Genomic DNA, 20,094 nt, shown 5'->3' with positions numbered 1-20,094 from the left:
CTCCCTCCAGAGAGAAGGGGCCCAAGGCCCGCCGAGGCTTCCCTTCTCTCCAAAGGGAATCCGAGGACTCCCTCCGGAGAGAAGGGGCCCAAGCCTGTCCTCCCTTCCCAGCTTGCATCTCCTCAACCCGGGGGGAGTGCGTGCACTCCCCGTGGGCTGAGGAGATGCAAGCCGCTGAGGAGGGGAAGGGGGGGGAGGAAGGGAGGCGAGGGACTTTGTCCCAAATGGTGGTGTGCGCGCACGTGTGCCCGCGTGCTATCATTGGGGACAATCTGGATTATCCCACATAATCGGTTATCCGACTATAAGCTGGTCCCGTTTATGTCGGATAATCAAGACTCTACTGTATTTGCAGTGGGACAAGAATTCCCATTCATAAATTCTCTATGTGTGAAAATCAAATGCTGACATGATTCACTAAATCTCTAAATGAGCAATTGGTCTGTACTCCATAAACAATTTAAATAGCTACCTTGAGCCCTAATTTTGGGAGAAAGACAAGACCGCTCTGATAGTCTTGGAGACAGGGAGGGCTGGGCAGGCAGGGAGAACTGACCAGTCTAAGCAGGCTTTGTATACAACAAGGTTTCATGCTAAGTACCTGCATGCCATAAGCATTTGAATTAAAATTACCATATTGAAATCAAATCTGATTTTTTTCCATTTTTATTTGGTGTGCGTTGGAAGAGGGGTAGTCTTATACGGTGAGTATATCCCAAACTCTGTATTTTAACTGGAAAAGTTGGGGGTCGTCTTATACGCCCAGTCATCTTATACGCCGGAAAATACGGGTAATTATTCTCTTTCACTTCCCAGTTGGCTCACAACACTGACTTTTTGCAAACTGTTTTTAGTTTATTTAGAGTTGAATTCTTACCCTTGGAGCACTCCAGTTGAGCTTAGGAAAAACACTGCCACCCAGTGAACTGATTGCTTCTTCAACTTTAAGTGCAAACTCAGGGAATTCTGGTGCCTGTATGTATAACACAAGAGGATGTTTGCAGCAGCAAAATCTAGCATAGGCTGAATATATCTAAAAACAGTTTAACTACTGAGATTGCCATACACAAACCAGTGTTTTTAATGACACTTGCAGTTAGTTTCAGTTAAAATTCTTCTCCCAAAAATGGATTTTCAATTGTTGCACAAGAGTCCAGCATTTTGTTTTAGAATACACAAAGTTGTGATCACAATTAAATCCAGTTATTCACACAACATAATAAGTGAATAATTATAACTTTAACAATAGTACAGGTTGAGTATCCCTTTTCCAGAATTCAGAAATCCGAAGTACCCCATTTGAGAGTAAAGAAAAAAGACTCACTTTCAATTAACTTGGATAAACTTCTTAAAATGTGTGGAAGGCAATAGTATTAAATATGTTTAATAAGGTTGCACACACACTGCACTGTTGATTTCATATTTATTTTTAAATGAATTACTCTGACCAGCCATGGTCTTTTCTGGGAACAAGTTGGCCTAACATCCAATGTATAACTTAACAAAAAGGTCATTCTGTTGTAGTTCTATTATAGTGAGATAAAACCTAGTACTAATTGTAAATAAACAAAGCTCTTCAGTAAATACTTCTTCTCCAAAGTTCAGCTTTATCTGATGATTACAATTGCTGAAAATGAAAAATGTAAATAAAAAGAACCTTACCATAAGTGTTGTAGTGTCCTCATCATCAGACCACTGAAGAAGAAGAAAATAAATAAATAAGGTTTTTTCCCGCTCTAAAAAGTTTCTGCAAGAGAGCAGTTCAAGAGATGTTTGCACATTTCTTTCTCATTACAGGATAAAATTGGGTTGGGAGAGAAGGGTACTTTCTCCAGCCTACTTGGTCAATGCTCTCAACTATTATTTTTGTGATAACCTTAGACACAGAGAGTCTGCCTCCCATCCTAATTAAAAAGGAAGGAATGCAAAATAAGGAAGTGCCCCAGAATCACAAGACACGGGATTGTTAATGCTTGGAAAATGCTCGTTCCTGAAATAAAATAAGAAAGTGCTGTAAAAGGTCAAATGAGATGTTCAAGCTTTGTAAATCCAGCTGCAGGAAAGGCTGGAAATAAGTTGAATCAATAAGCGCAAAAGGGAAAATTAACTTTTCATAATCAGCTGAGGTCCGGAATAAAATCTTTCCTTCAATTAGCATTCTCCCACATACTCATCTGATGTTACATGCATTCTTTAAAAACTTACATATTAAATACAAAGACCCATTTACAGTTAATTCTGCTTTGACTTTCAGGCAACAGCTCGTAATGTGCACTGCTCCTTCTGGCATTGCAGATTCCCTATGTAAGGGAAAACAGTCTTCACATTCCGTGTCAAAAGAAACTTCCCAGACCAAAAACAATTGTTTCATGCCTAGGCCACAGGGGAATGAAAGGCCTTCCCCTCCATCTCGGCTTCTACTAACCTGGCCTCGGAGGGAGAGATGAGGCAGGCACAGTTCAACCATGCCTCACCCCAGAGACAGATGAAAGCCTTCCCTCCATTCCAACTATCTGTGCCCTGGTCTTGGAGGGAAGAACTGACAGTATCTGCTGGATTTGCTCCCCTTCCCCACTGCCATTCCCTTCTCCTTTTGTGTTGTGTCTTTTTAGATTGTAAGCCTGAGGGCTGGGAACTGTCAAATTAACAATCTCTAAACCAATCTGAGGGCCTCTTAATAAATAAAAAATAAAAATACCTACCATAGGGACAGGTAAGGCCACAAAAAAGTTTAAGATCAGATATGATTTTTAGCAGGAAGTCCCTGACATGGGCAAAAAGAACAAAGAAATGTCCCTCATCAACTCTTCTAACTGGAGCATTCTCATTCACTGCTATAGCTGGTTCTAAAGGATGTTCTCCCCTCCATCCCTAATGACATGGGTTCAAAGAGACAGGCAGGTTTCTGAACCAGCACCACATGCAGACACATGAGAAAGAAGCAAAACCGGAGTGCATGACACAGTCTATGGGGAAAATGTGTTCAGCAACTGTCCTACAGCCCTCTGTGGGTAGGAATATCAGGTTCTGACCCACAGCCTCCTCTGTGATAGAAAAAATTCTGTGTAGACTGACCACAAGCAAAGGCATAGAAGAGGACCACATGAAGAACAGGTTCAAGAGGAGGGTAGTACCCTATCTTCCAACTCAGCAGCAAAGTGAATGATACAAATTTGAAGCTTCCAGGATGCAAGCTGTTAACTTTACCTATCACAGTTTGTACAGACCTGGATTTCCTCTGTTTCATCTTCATCATTGTGTTCTTGAGAATATGTTGGAGGATCTTCCCTAGAACAAAAGCAGGGAAATTGAACTCGTTAGACCTAAAATCACAAGGGCCTAAATTAACATTGAAAAAGCAAAGTTTGAGAATATTTTATTTCTGTATAGTGCACATGTTAAAATGAAAAAAGAGCTATAATAATGGTCAACTTAAGCAACCATCTACATATATAAGTTCCTACATTAGAACATACAGACTTGGCAATGAAAAGTTATTTTCCTTTACCCACAATCATGATGGTTTATGTTTTTGCCACCAAAGTCTTCTAATGGATCTGCTCATGCCATTTCCTACTATCCATGCAAGACAAAGGTGTGAATTCAATCACTTGATGTGTATGGAAATGAGAAGTGGCTGCAATCTTGAAAATATGAGCAGAAAGGAAGATGATACCCCTGCTGACCTGTCTGAATTTCCCCCCATAATGTATCATGATCCTTGATTTGCAATGAGAAAAAAGCTTTGAGAACCCTGATTGTTGCTACTATGCAAAAAAACAAAATTAGAAGAGGACCCAGCTTTTAAAACTGTGGTCACATCTCTGATTTATATGGGCAGCCATACCTAGAACAGGAAACAAAAGAAAAAAGATAGGAGCTGCCACTTCTCTATAATGTCAGAGAAAGCCCAGAGCAATTTAATCATATTTGTCTGTAAGATATACTGTATATAAATCTTTAAACTTTATATATTCTTACCTGCCTGAAACTACCAAAGTCCCATCATCAAGCAAATAGTCTTTTACATTGTCTGGCAGCGGAATGATGATACTGAATGGGAGGAAAAGGGCAAGACATGTAAACTTGAAAACATAGAAAAACTACCATTCTATGCAGAGATTTCTTGTTAGCGTAATTCAGTAATGTTAATCATACCAATTTAACATAAAGATTTTCCTTAAAGGAAAGGAAAAATCTTCTTTTGATCCAAGCATGAACACAAATTTTGTAAGCCAAGAAAACATGTATCAAAGTCTTATAGTCAACGGTCTTCAGACCTGAAGTAGAATTTCCCTCTTTTTAAATATCAGTATTTAAACGACAACTCAAATTTAAACTAGATTTCATAGTCTCATGACCTTTGAAGCTTATTATTATGATGATTACTATTATTATCTTTATTTATATTTCACCTTTTGCCCAAGACTTGGCAGCTTACATATTAAAAACATTGCAAATAAAAACATACACAAATCAATATCAAACCTATATTAAACTATTAACTATATTAAAACATTGACTCTAAAAGATTTTAAAAGTTAGATAGTACAATTTTAAACAATCCAGCATTTAGAGCCTTTAGTTAAAAGACTTCAATTCTAAAATCCTGTCTGAATAATTTATTTATTTATTTGCTTACTGACCAAAAGACAAAGGGGGGGGGGGGGGATTTAGCCTCCCAAGGAAGGGACTTCCAAAGTACAGGGCAACCACTGAGAAAACCATCTCTTGTGTTCCCACTCTCTGTACCTGTGAAAGTAGTGAACTGAGAGAAAGGCTTCCCTGTGGATCCCAGGGCCCAGATAAGTTCATACTGGAAAATACAGTTTGTCAAATAATTCCTGAAAAGCTATGATGGGTTTTTCGGGGTTATTGCCTTCATATTATTTCCAGATCAAAAGGTTTCTATTAAGAGGTACATTAAAGTATATTTATTGTCCAGATGTACAGGCCTTAGCTTCCCTATATTGCAGAAACAAACAGCAAACTCTACAAGAGCAGAAATAAGGTAATGAACAACAGCAGACCTTTTAGCTGCAGGAGGCCACTCTTCACTGCCTTTTAGTGACTGGTGGAGAGCAAGGGACATCAGGAAAGCATCTGTCTATATCCCTAAAGCCAGAGGGAGAACGAGGACATCATATGCAGAGATCAATGGGGAATTGAGACTCTAGTACCCCAGCTCTCCACCAGTCATTAAATGGCAATGTGGCGGAGGGCTCTAATAGCTAAAAGGTGGTTTTTGAGAAGGGAAACATAGCATAGCCTTTACCATCTGACATCATCTGACCTCAGAGGGAGAGAAAGGCCAGCCAGCTCTATCAGGCCTGGCCTAAAATAAGATGAGCCCTCTTTGCCATCTGACATCATCCAGCCTCAGAGGGAGAAAGGATGGCTAGCTTCATCAGGCCTGGCCTAAAGTAAGAAGAACCCTCCCTCCAGTCCATCTGCCATGGTCCAGGCCTCAGAGGGAGAGAAGAACCGTTGGACTTACTCCCCTTCCTCTACCATAATCTTCTCCTTTTCTATCATGTCTTTTTAAATTATAAGCCTGAAGGCAGGGAAATGCCTAATTAACTATTATCTGTAAGCCGCTCTGAAAGCTTTTCTGGCTGAAGAACAGGGTATAAACACAGTAAACAAACAAACAAACAGTGTTGCATGCCAACTTTTATGTTATGTCTCCATCGTGCAGGATCTCAGCCTTCATTTATTTATGTTGAAGTGCACAAAAAAGTTATTAACATTACATTCTTGAAAACTTGAATTGATCAATATATTCTTCCATTAAAAAATACATACATAATAATTACTATAACATTTTAATTACTATAACATTCTTTGTGTTTTGAAGTTGTACACTCATTTTCCAACAGGGAAGAAATACAAAATGTAAATATGTTAGCAGACACGAATATAACAAAAAGCAGCCTAATCAACTGTTCCTCTATTTGTGGAAACCTCAAACAGATGTCTTCTCCACCATCCAGAAACTGATGTTAAGCACTGCATATTTATTTTTATTTGTTATTTGTTATTTTTAAAATATTATTCACAGATGTTAAGGTTTGATGGCTGGATGGAGGATCAGGGCAAAGCAAAAACAAGTACTTCACATTCTTTCTTTCCCAAATGCTAAAGTGCAAGAAAAACTTTGCCTCAGTGGATTCTCTCTCACCTTCCGATGGTTTGACTCTTGAAATGAGGGTACCAGGAAGAGAACTGACATTTCAGCACTTGCTCCTTCTTCATTCCTTGTTATTTCCACACTCTTTGCTGTATGCAAGGAAAGATGCCAGATCTGAATGGGGAAAATGTAAGTTCCCAAAGTTAATGAAATGCTCTTGAAGAAACAAGGAAAGCAATAGCAAGAGGATGAGGGGAAACTCAGAATGGCAGGCACATCATTGAACATCAGAACATCACTCATTGTGACAGAGCCCCAGCACCTGCTGAATCAGTGGGAAACTTAATACATTCTCAGGACAAGAGGCTACTGTCAAACAGAACATGGAGAAACAGAATGGTTCCCAGTTGGCAAAAGGGTCAGGCATTCTGTCACCTTATTTCTTCAACTTGTATGCAGAACATATAACAGGGGTAGGCAACCTTTTTGAGCTGGGGGCCGGGTTGCTGTCCCTCAGACAATTGGGGGGCCGAAGCCAAAAAATAAATAATTAAATATTTTAAAAAAAATTTAGATAAATAAATAAACCGGGACAAATGTAGGACAACATTTTCAAATGGTGGACACTTTTTTTTAAAAAAAATGGAGGACACGCAAAAAAAATTGCTGATTTTTAAAAAATGTTAATATAAACGCATGTTTCTGAGGCGTCTATAGACAATTGCCCCCCTTGCCCCTGCGTGTGAGAGGCCAAAGGCACCGGCAGCAATCGGCGGCAGGACCGGGCTGGGGCCAGTCCCAAGGCCTCGCCGGGCTGCATCCGGCCCACGGGCCGCAGGTTGCCTACCCCTGACATATAATAAGAAGTGCAGATCTAGACACAGAAGGAGGAGTGAAGATAGGAGGAAGGAACACCAACAATTTAAGATATGCAGACGAGAGCATACTACCAGCAGTAAACATCACAGACTTGGAAAAATTACAAAGGTAAGTCAAGGAAGAAAGTGCCAGGGATGACCTAATGTTAAACTTCAAGAAAATAAAAATAATTATCACAGAGGATTTAAATAAATTCAGCCTATATAAAGAGGAAATTGAAATAGTTAAAGATTTCCCATGCTTTGGATCAAACACTGATCAGAACAGACTGCAGTCAAGAAGTCATAAGAACACTATGGACTTTATCCCACAGAGGCAAACTGGAGGGAAATTGGTTAAATCCCATGCAGAAACAGGATTTTAAAATCCGCTTTTGCAGGTTGTTTTCAGACAATGTTTATGTCAATGAGAAATAACATGACATTAATCCAAACACAAAGTCGACAAAACACTTCTTTTTACTTTCGGGAAGTTCCTGAAAGTAAAAAGGGCCGGGTTTTGTCGAGTTTGCGTTCGGATTAATGTTGCGTTATTTCTCACTGATGCAAACATCGTCTGAAAAACTACCCACTTTTGCAGGTTATTTCTAATTTCTGTTCGGGTGAACCCCAAACGTTGTGTGAAAAACAACCCGCTTTTGTGGGGTTTTTTCAGTATAAATGAAGTTTCTGCACGGGATCTGTCCCGTGTGATAAACTCCTTGGGAAGGGCAGCTATGAAAAAGCTAGACAAAATCCTAAAGTGTGACGATATCCAACTGAGCACTAGAGTTATAATTGCCCAAGCCATAGTATTCCCTATTACCAACTCTATGATTCTATGAATGGATGTGAGAGCTGGACAGTGAGGAAAGCAGATAGGAAGAAAATCAACTACTGGAAGCCAAGGCTTTGGCCCCATCATGAGAAGGCATGGGTTCACTAGAAAAGAGAAGAATGCAAGGAAAGGTAGAAGACACAAGAAGGAGAGGAAGAGAGTGGGACGGATGGATGCACTCAAGTCAAGGAGAGATCTTGTAGCACCTTTGAGACTCACTGGAAGAAAGACGTTGGAAGCATGAGCTTTCATAGACATAAGTCTACACTTGTCCTCCACATTCGTTGGGGTTAGGGGCCCAAAAACCTCAAATAACAAGAGAGAGGACACCTCTCTAGGCCTCTCTAGGTCCCCCAGTGCAATAGACACTGGCCATTGGACTGCACTGGAGGAGCTACAAAGGGTTGTCTTTCAGTGCAACCTGTGGTTAAAGTTGACCATAGAGTTGCACTGGAGGACCTAGATATTCCTAGAGTGAACTTATTAATCAAATCTGTGAATAATCAAAGCTGCAAATATCAATATGGAGGGATGAGTGTCCTTCCTCAGATGCATTAGAAGTCTAGGAAAGCTGATGCTGCCAACTTCTTTCTTTCAGTGAGTCTCAAAGGTGCTACAAGATCTCTCTATGCACTGATTCTACAGACTGACATGGCTATATCTTTGCATTCAAGTCAAGGAGGTCAAGACTGGATCGGGAGGATCCATGGAGTCACCATGAATCAAGGGCTGCATCCACGCTGGAGAGATAACCCGGTTTGGCAGCGCTTTAACTCTCTTTCTAGCTCAAGTGCTATGGAATTCTGGGAGTTGGAGCATGTTGTGGAATCCAGAGTGAAGCCCACAACAAGACTCCCAGAATTCCATAGCACTTCAGCCAAAGAGTTAAAGCGGTGCCAAACGGGGTTATCTCTCCAGTGTGGATGCAGCCCTATTGTATTCCTACCGCCACTTGAGATCCTTCTGTGTTGGGCGCAGAGCCTCCTCTCTCTGGCGTTTATGATCCGAGGGCTTTCTCTGTGTTGTTCTCTTCTGCCCGGCCTTCCTTTCTGCCTTCAACGCACTCACCCACTTCCGGACTATGGGAGGCGAACCAATGAAAACAGAGGGCGGGACGGCAGGGAGTATTCTGATTTGATGAAGGCGTTACTAGGCGTTTCTCTCGACGAATCAACAATTCGACTGGCATTCTGACGTCATAGGACTGGCATTCTGGCGTCATAAGGCGTTCGAAGCGGCCTCCATCTGCTGTGGGACTGTTTCTTCTCCCTTCCCAGAGAGGCACGTGAAAGGCGCATGCGCGGGCTGGGCCTCTCCATTCATCCCTGGAGCAGGAGGAGGACTTTAACCAGGAGCCTTTCTGAGCCCTCAGGCTGCAGTTCTCAACTCAGGCTCCCTCCAGCTCCAGGGAACTGAAGGGAAGGAAGGAACTTCCAAGACCCAGGTAAGCAGCCTGGCATTCAGGTCCAAAACACACTGCAGAATTAACCCACCTTGAGACTGCTTTAACTGCCCTGGCTCAAGGCTTAGGGAATCTTGGGAACAGTACTGTTTGTGAGACATTGAGCCTTCTCTGGAGCCACAATAAACTACAATTCCCAGGATTCCCTAGCAATTAGCCAGGAAGCAGTCTTAAACTGGGTTATTCCTGCAATGTGCCTTGGACCTCAGATAGCCCTAGGGACAGTGGTCCCCAAACTGTGCCCTTTTAAGAGGTTTTGGACTACAGATCCCAGAAGCCTCAGCCATCCTAGTCTGGGTGATGAAGTCCAAAATCTAGTGCTGCTATTCCACTTTAACTGTTCTGGCTGCCTCCTGTGGCATTCTGGGGTTTGTAGTCCATTGAGACCTAAGAGGTCTCTGGCTGAGAATCCCAAATGCCCCTCTTTCAACTGCAAATCCCAGAATGCCACAGGAGGCAGCCAGAGCAGTCACAGTGAAACAGTGTAGTGTGATAGAAAGCACCCAAACATCTACACATAACTCACTCCAAACTCAGGGTGACCAGATGTCCTCACCACAAAGGAGGACAAGGCACCACCAAATGTGGGACATTCCAGATAAACAAAGGATATCCCAAAAGAAAAGCTAAAAACACTCCTAGAAATGTAAATGCATGCTTTTGAGTCATGCTCATAATGGAGGGTATTTTGACATTCCTCCTGGAAAGAAGGCCGAAATGTCCTGGGAAAAGGAGGACATGTGGCAGCACTTCTATACCACTTAAATTGACCTGATCCCTTCAGGACAGAATGACCAGATGTCCTGACCTCACCGCAAAGGAGGAGAAGTTGGCACCACAAAACGTAGGACAGTCAGGAAAAATGAAGGAGGTTCCAAACGAAAAGCTAATGACACTCCTAGATATGTAAATTCATGCTTCTTAGCCATGCTCAAAATGGAGGACATTATGGAATTCCTTCTGGACAGGAGGCTGAAATGGTGGGCATGCCCTGGAAAAGAAGAACATGTCTGGGTACCCTGCTTCGGGAGGAGTGCCATCCATCCAGAAGAGGCTGGTTGCCCAATTCCCAGACCCAAGTATCCCCAATCCACAGAGGTCAAAAACATAGGACTTTTTCACACTAGGGAGATCCCAATGGAAAACGAGAGTTAAACTGGATTTAAACCAAAAAAAACCTCCCACAAATGCCTGACGTTTATCAGACGATGTGGCTGTTAAAATGAAATAACACAAAGTTAATTCAAACGCAAAGGCCTGTTACAGACTGCCAAAATAAAGCTGCTTCGTGTCTCTTTGGAGGTATGCTGTTTAAATGATGCATGCATCCTAAGAATCCGGAAGCTGCACCAAAGCTGGACTCCAGTGCTTAGGAATGGAGTGTGGCTTTGGCACGACCTCCGGACTCTTAGGACCCACGCATCATTTAAATAGCATACCTCCAAAGAGACCCGAAGCAGCTTTATTTTGGCAGACTGTAACAGGCCAAAGCAGAGAAAAACAGTAGCTTTTTACTTTCGGGACAACCCAAAAGTAAATGGCTGCCATTTTTCTCTGCTTTGTATTCGGATTAAATTTACGTTATTTCACTTTGGCAGTCCCCTAGTGTGGTAAACTACCCGAATTTGCAAGTGTTTTTAAAATTCAAATCTAGTTTAACTCCTGTTTTCCAGCAGGATCTTCCTAGTGTGATAAACTCCATAGCTGTGTTAGTTTGGAACATCAGTCTGCAAAGAGGTGTTTTGTAAGATGAACCAAAAGGAAGAGCTTTTCTAGACTTGAGCCTGCTTCCTCAGATGCATGTCCAGAGTGGAGATCCCAGAGACAGACCTGTATAAGACGGCTGTGTCTTGAGAATTTCAATTCAAAACCTTGTGGGTGTGGAGATGAGGTGACAAGTTTAATGGATGGTCGTTGGGGGATAAAGACAAGAGGAAGGCTGTTGCATAAAGCCAAGTAGAGTAGATAACCAAACCCACAGAACCTCTATCTTATTGGAATTCAGCTTCAGTTTATTAGCCCTCGTACACCCCATTGCTGCATTCAGGCACCTGGACAGCCCCAGCTGACTCCTAGGAAAAGGAGAAGTATTGCTGAGGGTTTTCAGTATAATGATGGTACCCCCACTCCAAACCCCCTTATGACCTCTCCCCGTGGCTTCACGTAGACATTGAACAGCATGGGGGATAGGATGGAGCTTGTGGTATCCCACAGCTTAAAGGCCATTGGGCTCAACAGGAATGCCCCAGTGCTACTCTCTGGAACCGATTCTCTAGCAAGGAATGGAACCACTGCAGAACATTACCTCCTACTTCCATTCCACAGAGCTGCCCAGGAAGATACCATGATCAATGGTACCAAAAGCGGCTGAGAGACCTAGGAAGATCAACAGGGTAGCACTCCCCCTGCCATCAGTCAGAGCAACTATGGCTGTTTTATTGCTGTATCCTGGCTTGAAACCAGATAGAAATGGGTCCAGTCAATTTGTTTCCTCCAAATTGTCTGAAGATGCCCAGCCACCACATGCTCATGCACCTTGCCTCAATAGAGAAATTTTGTTATAGGGCAGTAGTCCCCAGATACATCTGGGACCAGGACCAGGGAGGTCTCCTTCAGAAGACATGGGAGTATCACTGCATCTGATACTCCTGATGAGAAATCTCTACTTAAGAGACTACTGTTAGAACAGAATATGAAGAAACAGAATGGTTCCCAATTGGCAAAAGGGTCATGCAAAGCTGCATTCTGTTATCTTACCTGTTCAACTTGTATGCAGAAAATATCATATGAAGAGCAAGCTTAGACTCCAAAGAAAGATGAGTGAAGACAGAAGGAAGTAATATGAACAATCCAAGATATGCAGATGACACCATAATACAGTGTGCCCTTGGTTTACGCGGGGGATCCGTTCCGGACCCCCCTGTGTAAGCCAAATATCGTATATGCTCAAGCCCCATTTAAGTGAATGGGGCTCGTGCACGCGAAGGCACATGTGCGCTGCCCCTTGCTTCCCGCACACTCCTGCGTGGCTCTACACAGCTTTGCGTGTAAGCTCAAAGCTGTATATAGCACACCTGCGTATAATGCGGGCGCACTGTAGTAGCAGAAAACATCACAGAGCTGGAACAATTATGAAGTAAAGCCAAAGAAGAAAGTGCAAAGACAGGCTTACTAGTGAATATAAAGAAAACAAAAATGACGAGGCACACTATTGCTTCCTTCAAGGCAGCAGGCACCTATGACTGACATAGTGAGGCATCTACCACCCGGTCAATTGCCCCTGCTAAATTTTATCAGCCAAGAAAGGCAAGGGTCAGACTTACATGAGTAGGCCAAACTGCTTCAAGCCTTTTGTCCACATCATCATTGTGCTGTCTGCACAAGGAGAAAGAAGCCTGTACAATACTTCCCTCCACTTCTTTTTTCCTGCATGAGTGAAAGGAGGAGTAAACCAGCATCTGTCATCACTTTGCTCTTTCTTGGCTTGTTGCTACATGCAAACTAGAAATGATTATTTAAAATAAGATGTAGTTAAATAAGTCAGCTAAATAATGTCAAGTTTCAAATTTTGCTTGGTTAGCATTAACTAGAGTTTGTTTCTAATCCAATTTCTAACTGGCAGATAGCAACATACTTGGAATTAGCAAAATGAGACTGGATCCTTTCTGGTTTATTTCTTCTCCTACTCATGCAGAAGGAGAAAAGGGAATGAGAATACAAGCTTCACTCACACAGGTCCCTACTCATGTATATACTGCTAAATGTGGTTTCACATCAAGTAATTAGCTTACTTGCTAATTAGCTTACTTGCTGTTCACCGCTATGATCTTTGGAATAGCGGTATATAAATAAAACAAATTATTATTATCAGATGCAAGCCTTGATTTTTCTGGTGGTGCATTTTTAGCAGCAGGCAGCAACTTGAAAGGGGCTTTCTCCCTTTGTGTGAGAGATGAGGAAGTCATTTTCCAGTATAGCACCTCTCTGTTCATCCTTGTTTTTGTAACAATTAAAAAAATATCCTTTTAAAATCAATCAGATTTCCCCCCACTCATTACTAACCAATGTATTGTGGCCCAAAATTTTTAATCTTAATTGTGGCCTGGATTATTCTTTGATCTAATCTGGATTGTGTCCCAAATATACTCCCAAACATTCCATTGAGATGAAGGCAGAATGTTGTCTGAAGATAACAGTTTGCCAAAAAATATCCAGTCAACATATGTATTACATATCTCAATTGGGGGGTACATTTTATGTTAATATTTGCCAGAGGGATGGTTTTTTTAAAATTAAGAATGAAAAGGATGAATGGCCTGACTTCATTCTGAAAGCAAATATTGACTCTGGTTCGTAGAAAGGTGGACTTTGCGCTCAAAGTGACAGACTGACATCCCTGAACATGGAAAGAGAAGCATCAACTGGAGCTTCAAAACCCACCCAAGAATCTATAATTAAAGAAGAGGTATGTACTGTTTGGGGAAGAGGATGCTATTTCAAATAAGTTTATTATATTCAAGTGTGGGTCTGCATGGTAGCATAACATTTAGTAGTTCTCTGCAAATGGAATATCCCCGTTGGCATAAATGTGAAAAGAGCAGCTTTGTATGACTTCACAACACCATTTCTCTTCATTTTGCATGCCCTATATTTTTTTGTAGTTTTTTTTTTGTGGATGTGGGATTGGTCAGAGTGGGAGGCTAGCTCTTCTGTTCGATGCATTAGGGATGTGGAAGTCATTAGACAGTTTGAGAAAACAAAGCATGTGTCAAAGATGTCCTGACAGAAGCATAAATGTGTTGTGTTCTTACTTAAACCCTGATATAAATGGCAATCTCAAATAGGAATATGTCCTCTTGGACACAATCAGTAAACAATGTACAGGATGCATTGCACGTCCTTCTAAAATCCATGGAATTTTAATATTCTTTGCTGTGGTCTGGATTGCTGAGATAGTGGGTCCGAACAGACAGGCCAAAATAAAGCTGCTTCGGGTCACTTTGGAGTTATGCTGTTTAAATGACACACATCTTAAGAGGCCAGAAGCTACACCAATGTTGTGCTCCAGTCCTTAGGACTGGAGTGTGGCTTTGGTGCTGCTTCCAGCCTCTTAGGACGCATGAAGCATTTAAACAGCATACCTCCAGAGTGACCCAAAGCAGCTTTATTTTGGCCTGCCTGTCCAGGCCCAGTGTTAGTCTTCTTCAAGTACAGTGGTACCTCGGGATACGAAATGCGCGGGTTACGAAATTTCCGGGTTACGAAAAAAACCCATTGAAAAAAACTGTTCTGGGTTACGAAGGTTATTTCGGGTTACGAAAAAAATGTTGGTGCTTTTCGGCGCTTTTTCGCACGAAATCGCGGCTTTTCCCCATTAGCGCCTATGGCATTTCGGCTTGCGAATGCTTTTCGGGTTACGAAAGCGGCGGCGGAACGAATTAATTTCATAACCCGCACGTAACCCTCCAAGTGACCCAAAGCAGCTTTATTTTGGCCTGCCTGTCCAGGCCCAGTGTTAGTCTTCTTCAAGTATCCAATCCCATCAGAGTACATATGTGTGAAAAGAGCAACATAGTAGCCTCCCTTACCTCTGAATCTTCTGTGTGTAGTAGAAACTTTCTAAACTGGATAGTTCTACACAGGATAAAAAGGTTAAAAAGAGAGAGAGGATTCTACAGCAAGATCTTTAAGAGTGTTTATTGAGCTTTTAGTATGACCTTTCTTGGCTATGAATCCACTTCTGCAGAGGCATTGGTAGAGACATGGAGACTCCTTAGAATATGTAGAGAACCTTCACAGAAGAGATTGTTCTGTTTGGAAACTTGAGGGGATTTGGTTACTCCTAAGAAATGTGCTGGACTAGGAATCATGTGGCCCTCCAGGTGTTGTTGAACTGCAGCTCCCAGCATTCTGCACCATTGGCTATGGTGGCTAGGCTCCTTGGGCTTCCAGGTGTCCAACAACACCTAGAAGGCTACACTTATCTTGTAGGGAAATGTTACAATCTGTAGGGAGCAGTAGACAGTCCAGATATTTTGGTCTACAACACCCTCAGTCTTTTATCATGATCACTCTGGCTGAGAATGGTAGGGACAGTAGGTCAGAACATCTGGAGGAGCAATACGTCACTCTCTTTTAACACTGCTTAGAAATGAGATTAGTTTTCCTCATATGCTGGAGAAGATGAGGCTGCATCAGTGGGCAGTAGTCCAGTGTAATTCACAAGGACGTGTTCATAACCTGTAATATTGTTCAAGCTCATACTCATTTGGTGCTCTTGGCCTCTTGGACATATGCTGCACTTCCTGCCTTTTCTAGTATGTCTGACGGCCACATAATGTCTAGTTTACCAGTCTGTTTCCTCAAATGAACCAACTGTCCTTTGACTGTTCTTGAGAAATCTTCTGTGACTAGTTGGGGTAATGATTTGCTATTGGTGTCACAACACTATATGGGGTCACAATCCATCTCTAGTCCTTCATGTCTTCCATGTAACATTTCAAATAGTTGCTCAATCTTCACTGGCATGCTCTGATGTGGCAAGCACTTAAAAAACACGACAACGTCCACTGATGCCTGCCCATGTTAGGTTGGGAAATGTATATGCATCATGTGCAGATGTAGCAGAAGGGGGATTTGACTGAAAATTCTCCCCCTCTTAAGTGGCTAAAAGCAGGTAATCTAAAGCAGTTTAATACAAATCCTAATTTCCATTAATTTTGATTCTGCCTTAAGTATATCTGCCATCTATTTACTTTAAGAAAGGGCTAAACAATATAAAGAAATACAATAAATATTGCAAAAAATAAAACAGTTCTTACTCTTAATTCTCTGTAGTGCTGAAATGCCCCTCATTTGTACCTCTTACATACAGATGTACCCAAAGCCATAGTTGCTGAACTCTTACAGTGCAATTCTATGAATGCATACTTGGATGTAAGCCCCACTATGATCAGTGGGGCTTGCTCCCAAGTAAGAGTGCACAGGACTGCATCTTTAAATTTCCACTTCCTTGCTTTTTCTTTTTACCTCTCATTCTGACTTCTCCTATTACTACTTGCTATATTTTTGTTCTTTTTCTCCTTTGTAGCTGGAATTTCTCTTCCTAAAGTCCCGACTGATGGTTCTGGCTATATGGTCTTCTTCTATTCTCTGGCCAGGTTTGCACTGTCAATCAATAAAGCATTGTGTGATTTTTTACCTCTGGGATTTGATACAAGGTTCTACTCTCTGGGGGTCATTGGGGAAGCCAGAGTAACTAGGCATCTACCATCCCAGTCTGTCTAATATCTGGACACGTCATACATTGATCCAGAATAGAACTAGTGCCTCCAATTACAGAACTACACAGCAGGAGGGCTTTATTCAAATAAATAGGACTGTGCAAATAAGAGTAAGAATTGTGGAGTGAGATTTATTGTTCTGCAATGCTCCCAGATCAGAAGATATTTGGTATTTTGGGAGCTGCCATGGTTCTCAATGGTTGCTCAGACTCTGGAACTATCTGCTGTGGGAGATTAGGCTGGCGCTTTCTTTGTTGACCTGCTGGCAAGCAAATACCTTCCATTCACACTGCCCTTTGGTATGTAGGCTACTGTGCCGTAGAAAGAGTGCAACGTATTGGAGACTGGCTGTGATTTTGTTCTTTGCTATTATTGCAATTTTTTGGATCAAGACTTTATTTTTCATCTTTATTGTATTATTGCTACCCACTTTTGAGTGCCTTTTGGTGGACAAATGGGTGCAAATTAAAGAAAGCAAATTAAGTATTTGAACTAACACTAGGGTTTATTTAGGGAACATAAGATCCAGGGAAGTGGACTGGTGTATTGGGACTGTCCTTTCCACCAGCTTCCATGTCTGTCACCACCAAAAGCACATATACAGTACACTGTTACTTCTCAGCTGCCTCCTCCCAGCTGGCACTGATTCTGGCTTTGTTTACCACTGTATCTCACTATCCTGCTTTCCTTCCCATTTTCATTCTTCTATTACAATCAGTCACAAATTAAACTCTTCTGTCCCAGCAAAATTGTAAGAAGGGCCTTGTTGGATCAGTATGAAAGTCCATTTAGTCCAGTGCTCTTTGCAACAGCCATCAGCCAGCCTTGAAAGCTAACCAGTCAACCAAGAAAGGGATAAGGGCCTCCCACTTCCTCCTACAGCCTGATACACTTAAAAACACTAATAATAATAGAGAGGAGGAGGAGGGGGCATGGTAGTCTTAAGATTCTGTAGACATTTAAGTCTGGGGTGGACAGACAATGTCAAGTCCTCACATTTAGTCATACACACCTCTCCAGTGTCTATGTCAATCTGCAACCTTTCTGATGCACAGATATTTGCATTTATATTCACGCACAGGCTTCTCTAACATAAGGTATTCTATAAAATTTTCTGCAATACAGTGGGCCCTTGGTATCTTCTGGGCTTTGGTTCCAGGACCCCCCATGGGTTCAAAATCACATGAAAACTCAAGTCCCATTAAATACAATGGCATAATAAAATGGTGTTCCTTATATAAAATAGAAAAAAAATCAAGGTTTGCTTATTAGAATTTATTTTTTTAATATTTCCACTGAATATTATGATTGAATCCGTGGAGAAAGAATCTGGATACTGAGGGCTGACTGGAGTTTTCCTTATCCACAGTTTAGTATGCAGCCTTCCCTAACATACATAGGCTAAGATCCTTCAGTATGTGTCACTGCACACATGTAATTCGATGTCCTCCCATCTTCTAGCAGCTGTCAAGCTCCCCCCCCCGGGGGGGGGGTGAAGAGATCAGGGGGGGGGGGAGATGATCCAGACCATAGAGAAGCAGCTGGTCTCCGCTGAATTGGGAGATGATGGTGCACTCTCAAATGGAGCACACCCTCCTTTTAAAGAGTGCAGAGCGGCTGGATCTTCATGGTCTGAATTGCCACCCACTTCTGTTTGGTAAAGCATAGAAGCAGCACACCTCCCAGGATTTGACAGCTGTCAGGCATGCGAAGTTTTTGGAGAGAGTGCAGGGTCAAGAGAATAGCCCTCTATACCCTATCCAAAAAGATACGTATGCATATATAAGCTATACTTACTTATGCATAAGTCACAAACTGGCCAGTAGAGATAATGCTGGCCATTATCTCTGAGCTGAGAATTACCTTGAAAAATTCAGAAAAGTTCAAGAGCTGTGTTCTGCTCCAAATTTTACTGTGGGAAGTTTAAATTGGGTTGGTTCACTCATGAATGTAGAACAAATTAAATTCTTTCCAATTCATTTGGTCAAACAGATGAGGCATTTCAGTTTTGTCGCCTGTGAATTAAAATAATTTCAAATTATTCTTCTTTTACTGCTTGGAGGGAGAAAGCCTATTTCTTAGTGAATCATTCTGTAGTCAGTCCACATTGTGCAAACTTCCCCAAATCTCCACCTTTCACTTACCTGCAAGCAAAAGTCTAACATTGCCCATAAAAAACCTCAACTGTAAAACAAATTCCACCACTGATAACCTTTTAAAATGTTTGTTCTAAATGTTGTAGATGTAGTTTATTATTAAATCCTCATAGCTCTCTTCTTCTTTTATTAAAAGACCATTACAGAAAGAAAATGGGTGAAGCTTAACCAGACCACTTACCTTGATCCCACAGGTAAAACAAGGTAATCAATCATTTTTTCTGCATCACTTCATGAGTTAGTACCAGTAGAAGCAGTAATTTTCACTTTTCTGGAGAACTAGAATTTGTCTCCAACAGGAGAAATCAATGATAATTAGTAGATTTCTTTTGCATCACTTCTTGCTTATTCCTGTCCATCTTTCCCTGCTCTACACACCCACAGGAGGTTGTGGATTGTGTTCTAGTATATATTCTCAGCTCATGTAGGACAATGGTGAGACACAACAGGCTAGGCTAAGAATCTACATGAACTGATCCTGGACCCTCAAATAACTTTTTGCACACGCTCCACAACCCGATATGAGTTCCTAATTAATTAGGAAACCACGGTGTATTATCTAGGAATGTCTTATGAGAATTAGCTCTATTTGTTCTTGTTAATTTATTCTTTATGAATATGTTTATTTTCCTCCTGAGAACGAGGGCTACATGCATTTTGCACTTCCACTAGAGATGGAGTCATGGCTTACACTAAAACAAAAATAGACTCCATTCAGATGGTCATACTATTATTATTATTATTATTATTATTATTATATTTATTTGTACCCCACTTTCTCCCCAAAATTGGGATTCAAAGTGGCTTAATGTCTAAAACCACAGTACCTGTACAATTAAAAACTTACAAAAAGGACAGTTAAAATGGAATTAAAGTAGTACACTATTAAAACATATTGTATTGGCTTAATAAACTAAGATATACATGAGATCTTTGACCCTGTACACAGCCCTTTCGGTCTAGGAGTTCATTAATTAAACATAATGGTCCAAACATGATTACTGGATTTAGAACAAGTCAAGATACTAGTTTAAAATCATGACTTATTCTGATAGCCATAGTTTATTTTTTTGGGATAAAATAGTAAACTAATTAACCATCCATTATGAAGCCAAGCCCTCCCTCCAGTCCATCTGCCTTGGTCCAGGCCTTGGAGGCAGAGAGGAACTGCTGGACCTCTTACCCTTTCCCTCCACCACTTCCTTCTCCTTCTGTGTCATGTCTTTTTAGATTGTAAGCCCGAGGGCAGGGAACCATCTAACTAAAAAGATTGTATGTACAGCACTGTGTAAATTTACAGCGCTTCATAAATAAAGGTTAATAATAATAATAATAATAATAATAATAATAATAATAATAATAATAATA

General features: G+C 41.4%; 2 protein-coding genes across 5 annotated transcripts in view; one reads left to right on the top strand and one right to left on the bottom strand.

The window, feature by feature from the left end:
* CDC123 (cell division cycle 123) overlaps nt 1-9,094 on the bottom strand; it is a 42,294-nt gene extending 33,200 nt beyond the window's left edge. Inside the window, exons 1-6 of one of the 3 annotated variants that reach the window (XM_042467403.1) lie at nt 8,894-9,094; nt 6,182-6,304; nt 3,982-4,053; nt 3,228-3,288; nt 1,663-1,695; nt 878-973 (exon numbers count right to left, since the gene is read on the bottom strand). In XM_042467403.1, the coding sequence (XP_042323337.1) occupies nt 878-973; nt 1,663-1,695; nt 3,228-3,288; nt 3,982-4,053; nt 6,182-6,255 (336 nt within the window). In that variant the 5' untranslated portion in view covers nt 6,256-6,304; nt 8,894-9,094. Of the gene's footprint in view, nt 1-877; nt 974-1,662; nt 1,696-3,227; nt 3,289-3,981; nt 4,054-5,030; nt 5,116-6,181; nt 6,306-8,771 lie in introns of those variants that run through there. The other 2 variants (XM_042467402.1, XM_042467404.1) reach the window with 2 other exon arrangements.
* Nucleotides 9,095-9,133: 39 nt separating this feature from the next.
* Nucleotides 9,134-20,094, top strand: part of NUDT5 (nudix hydrolase 5) — a 22,502-nt gene continuing 11,541 nt past the window's right edge. Inside the window, exons 1-3 of one of the 2 annotated variants that reach the window (XM_042467405.1) lie at nt 9,134-9,269; nt 13,645-13,752; nt 18,863-18,930. In XM_042467405.1, coding sequence (XP_042323339.1) covers nt 13,690-13,752; nt 18,863-18,930 — 131 coding nt within the window. In that variant the 5' untranslated portion in view covers nt 9,134-9,269; nt 13,645-13,689. The remainder of the gene's footprint in view (nt 9,270-13,644; nt 13,753-18,862; nt 18,931-20,094) is intronic. The other variant, XM_042467406.1, reaches the window with a different exon arrangement.

The sequence above is a fragment of the Sceloporus undulatus genome, chromosome 5, assembly GCF_019175285.1.
Source record: "Sceloporus undulatus isolate JIND9_A2432 ecotype Alabama chromosome 5, SceUnd_v1.1, whole genome shotgun sequence".
NCBI classification, from domain to species: Eukaryota; Metazoa; Chordata; class Lepidosauria; order Squamata; family Phrynosomatidae; genus Sceloporus; species Sceloporus undulatus.
This window is presented reverse-complemented; position numbering and strand designations above follow the sequence as displayed.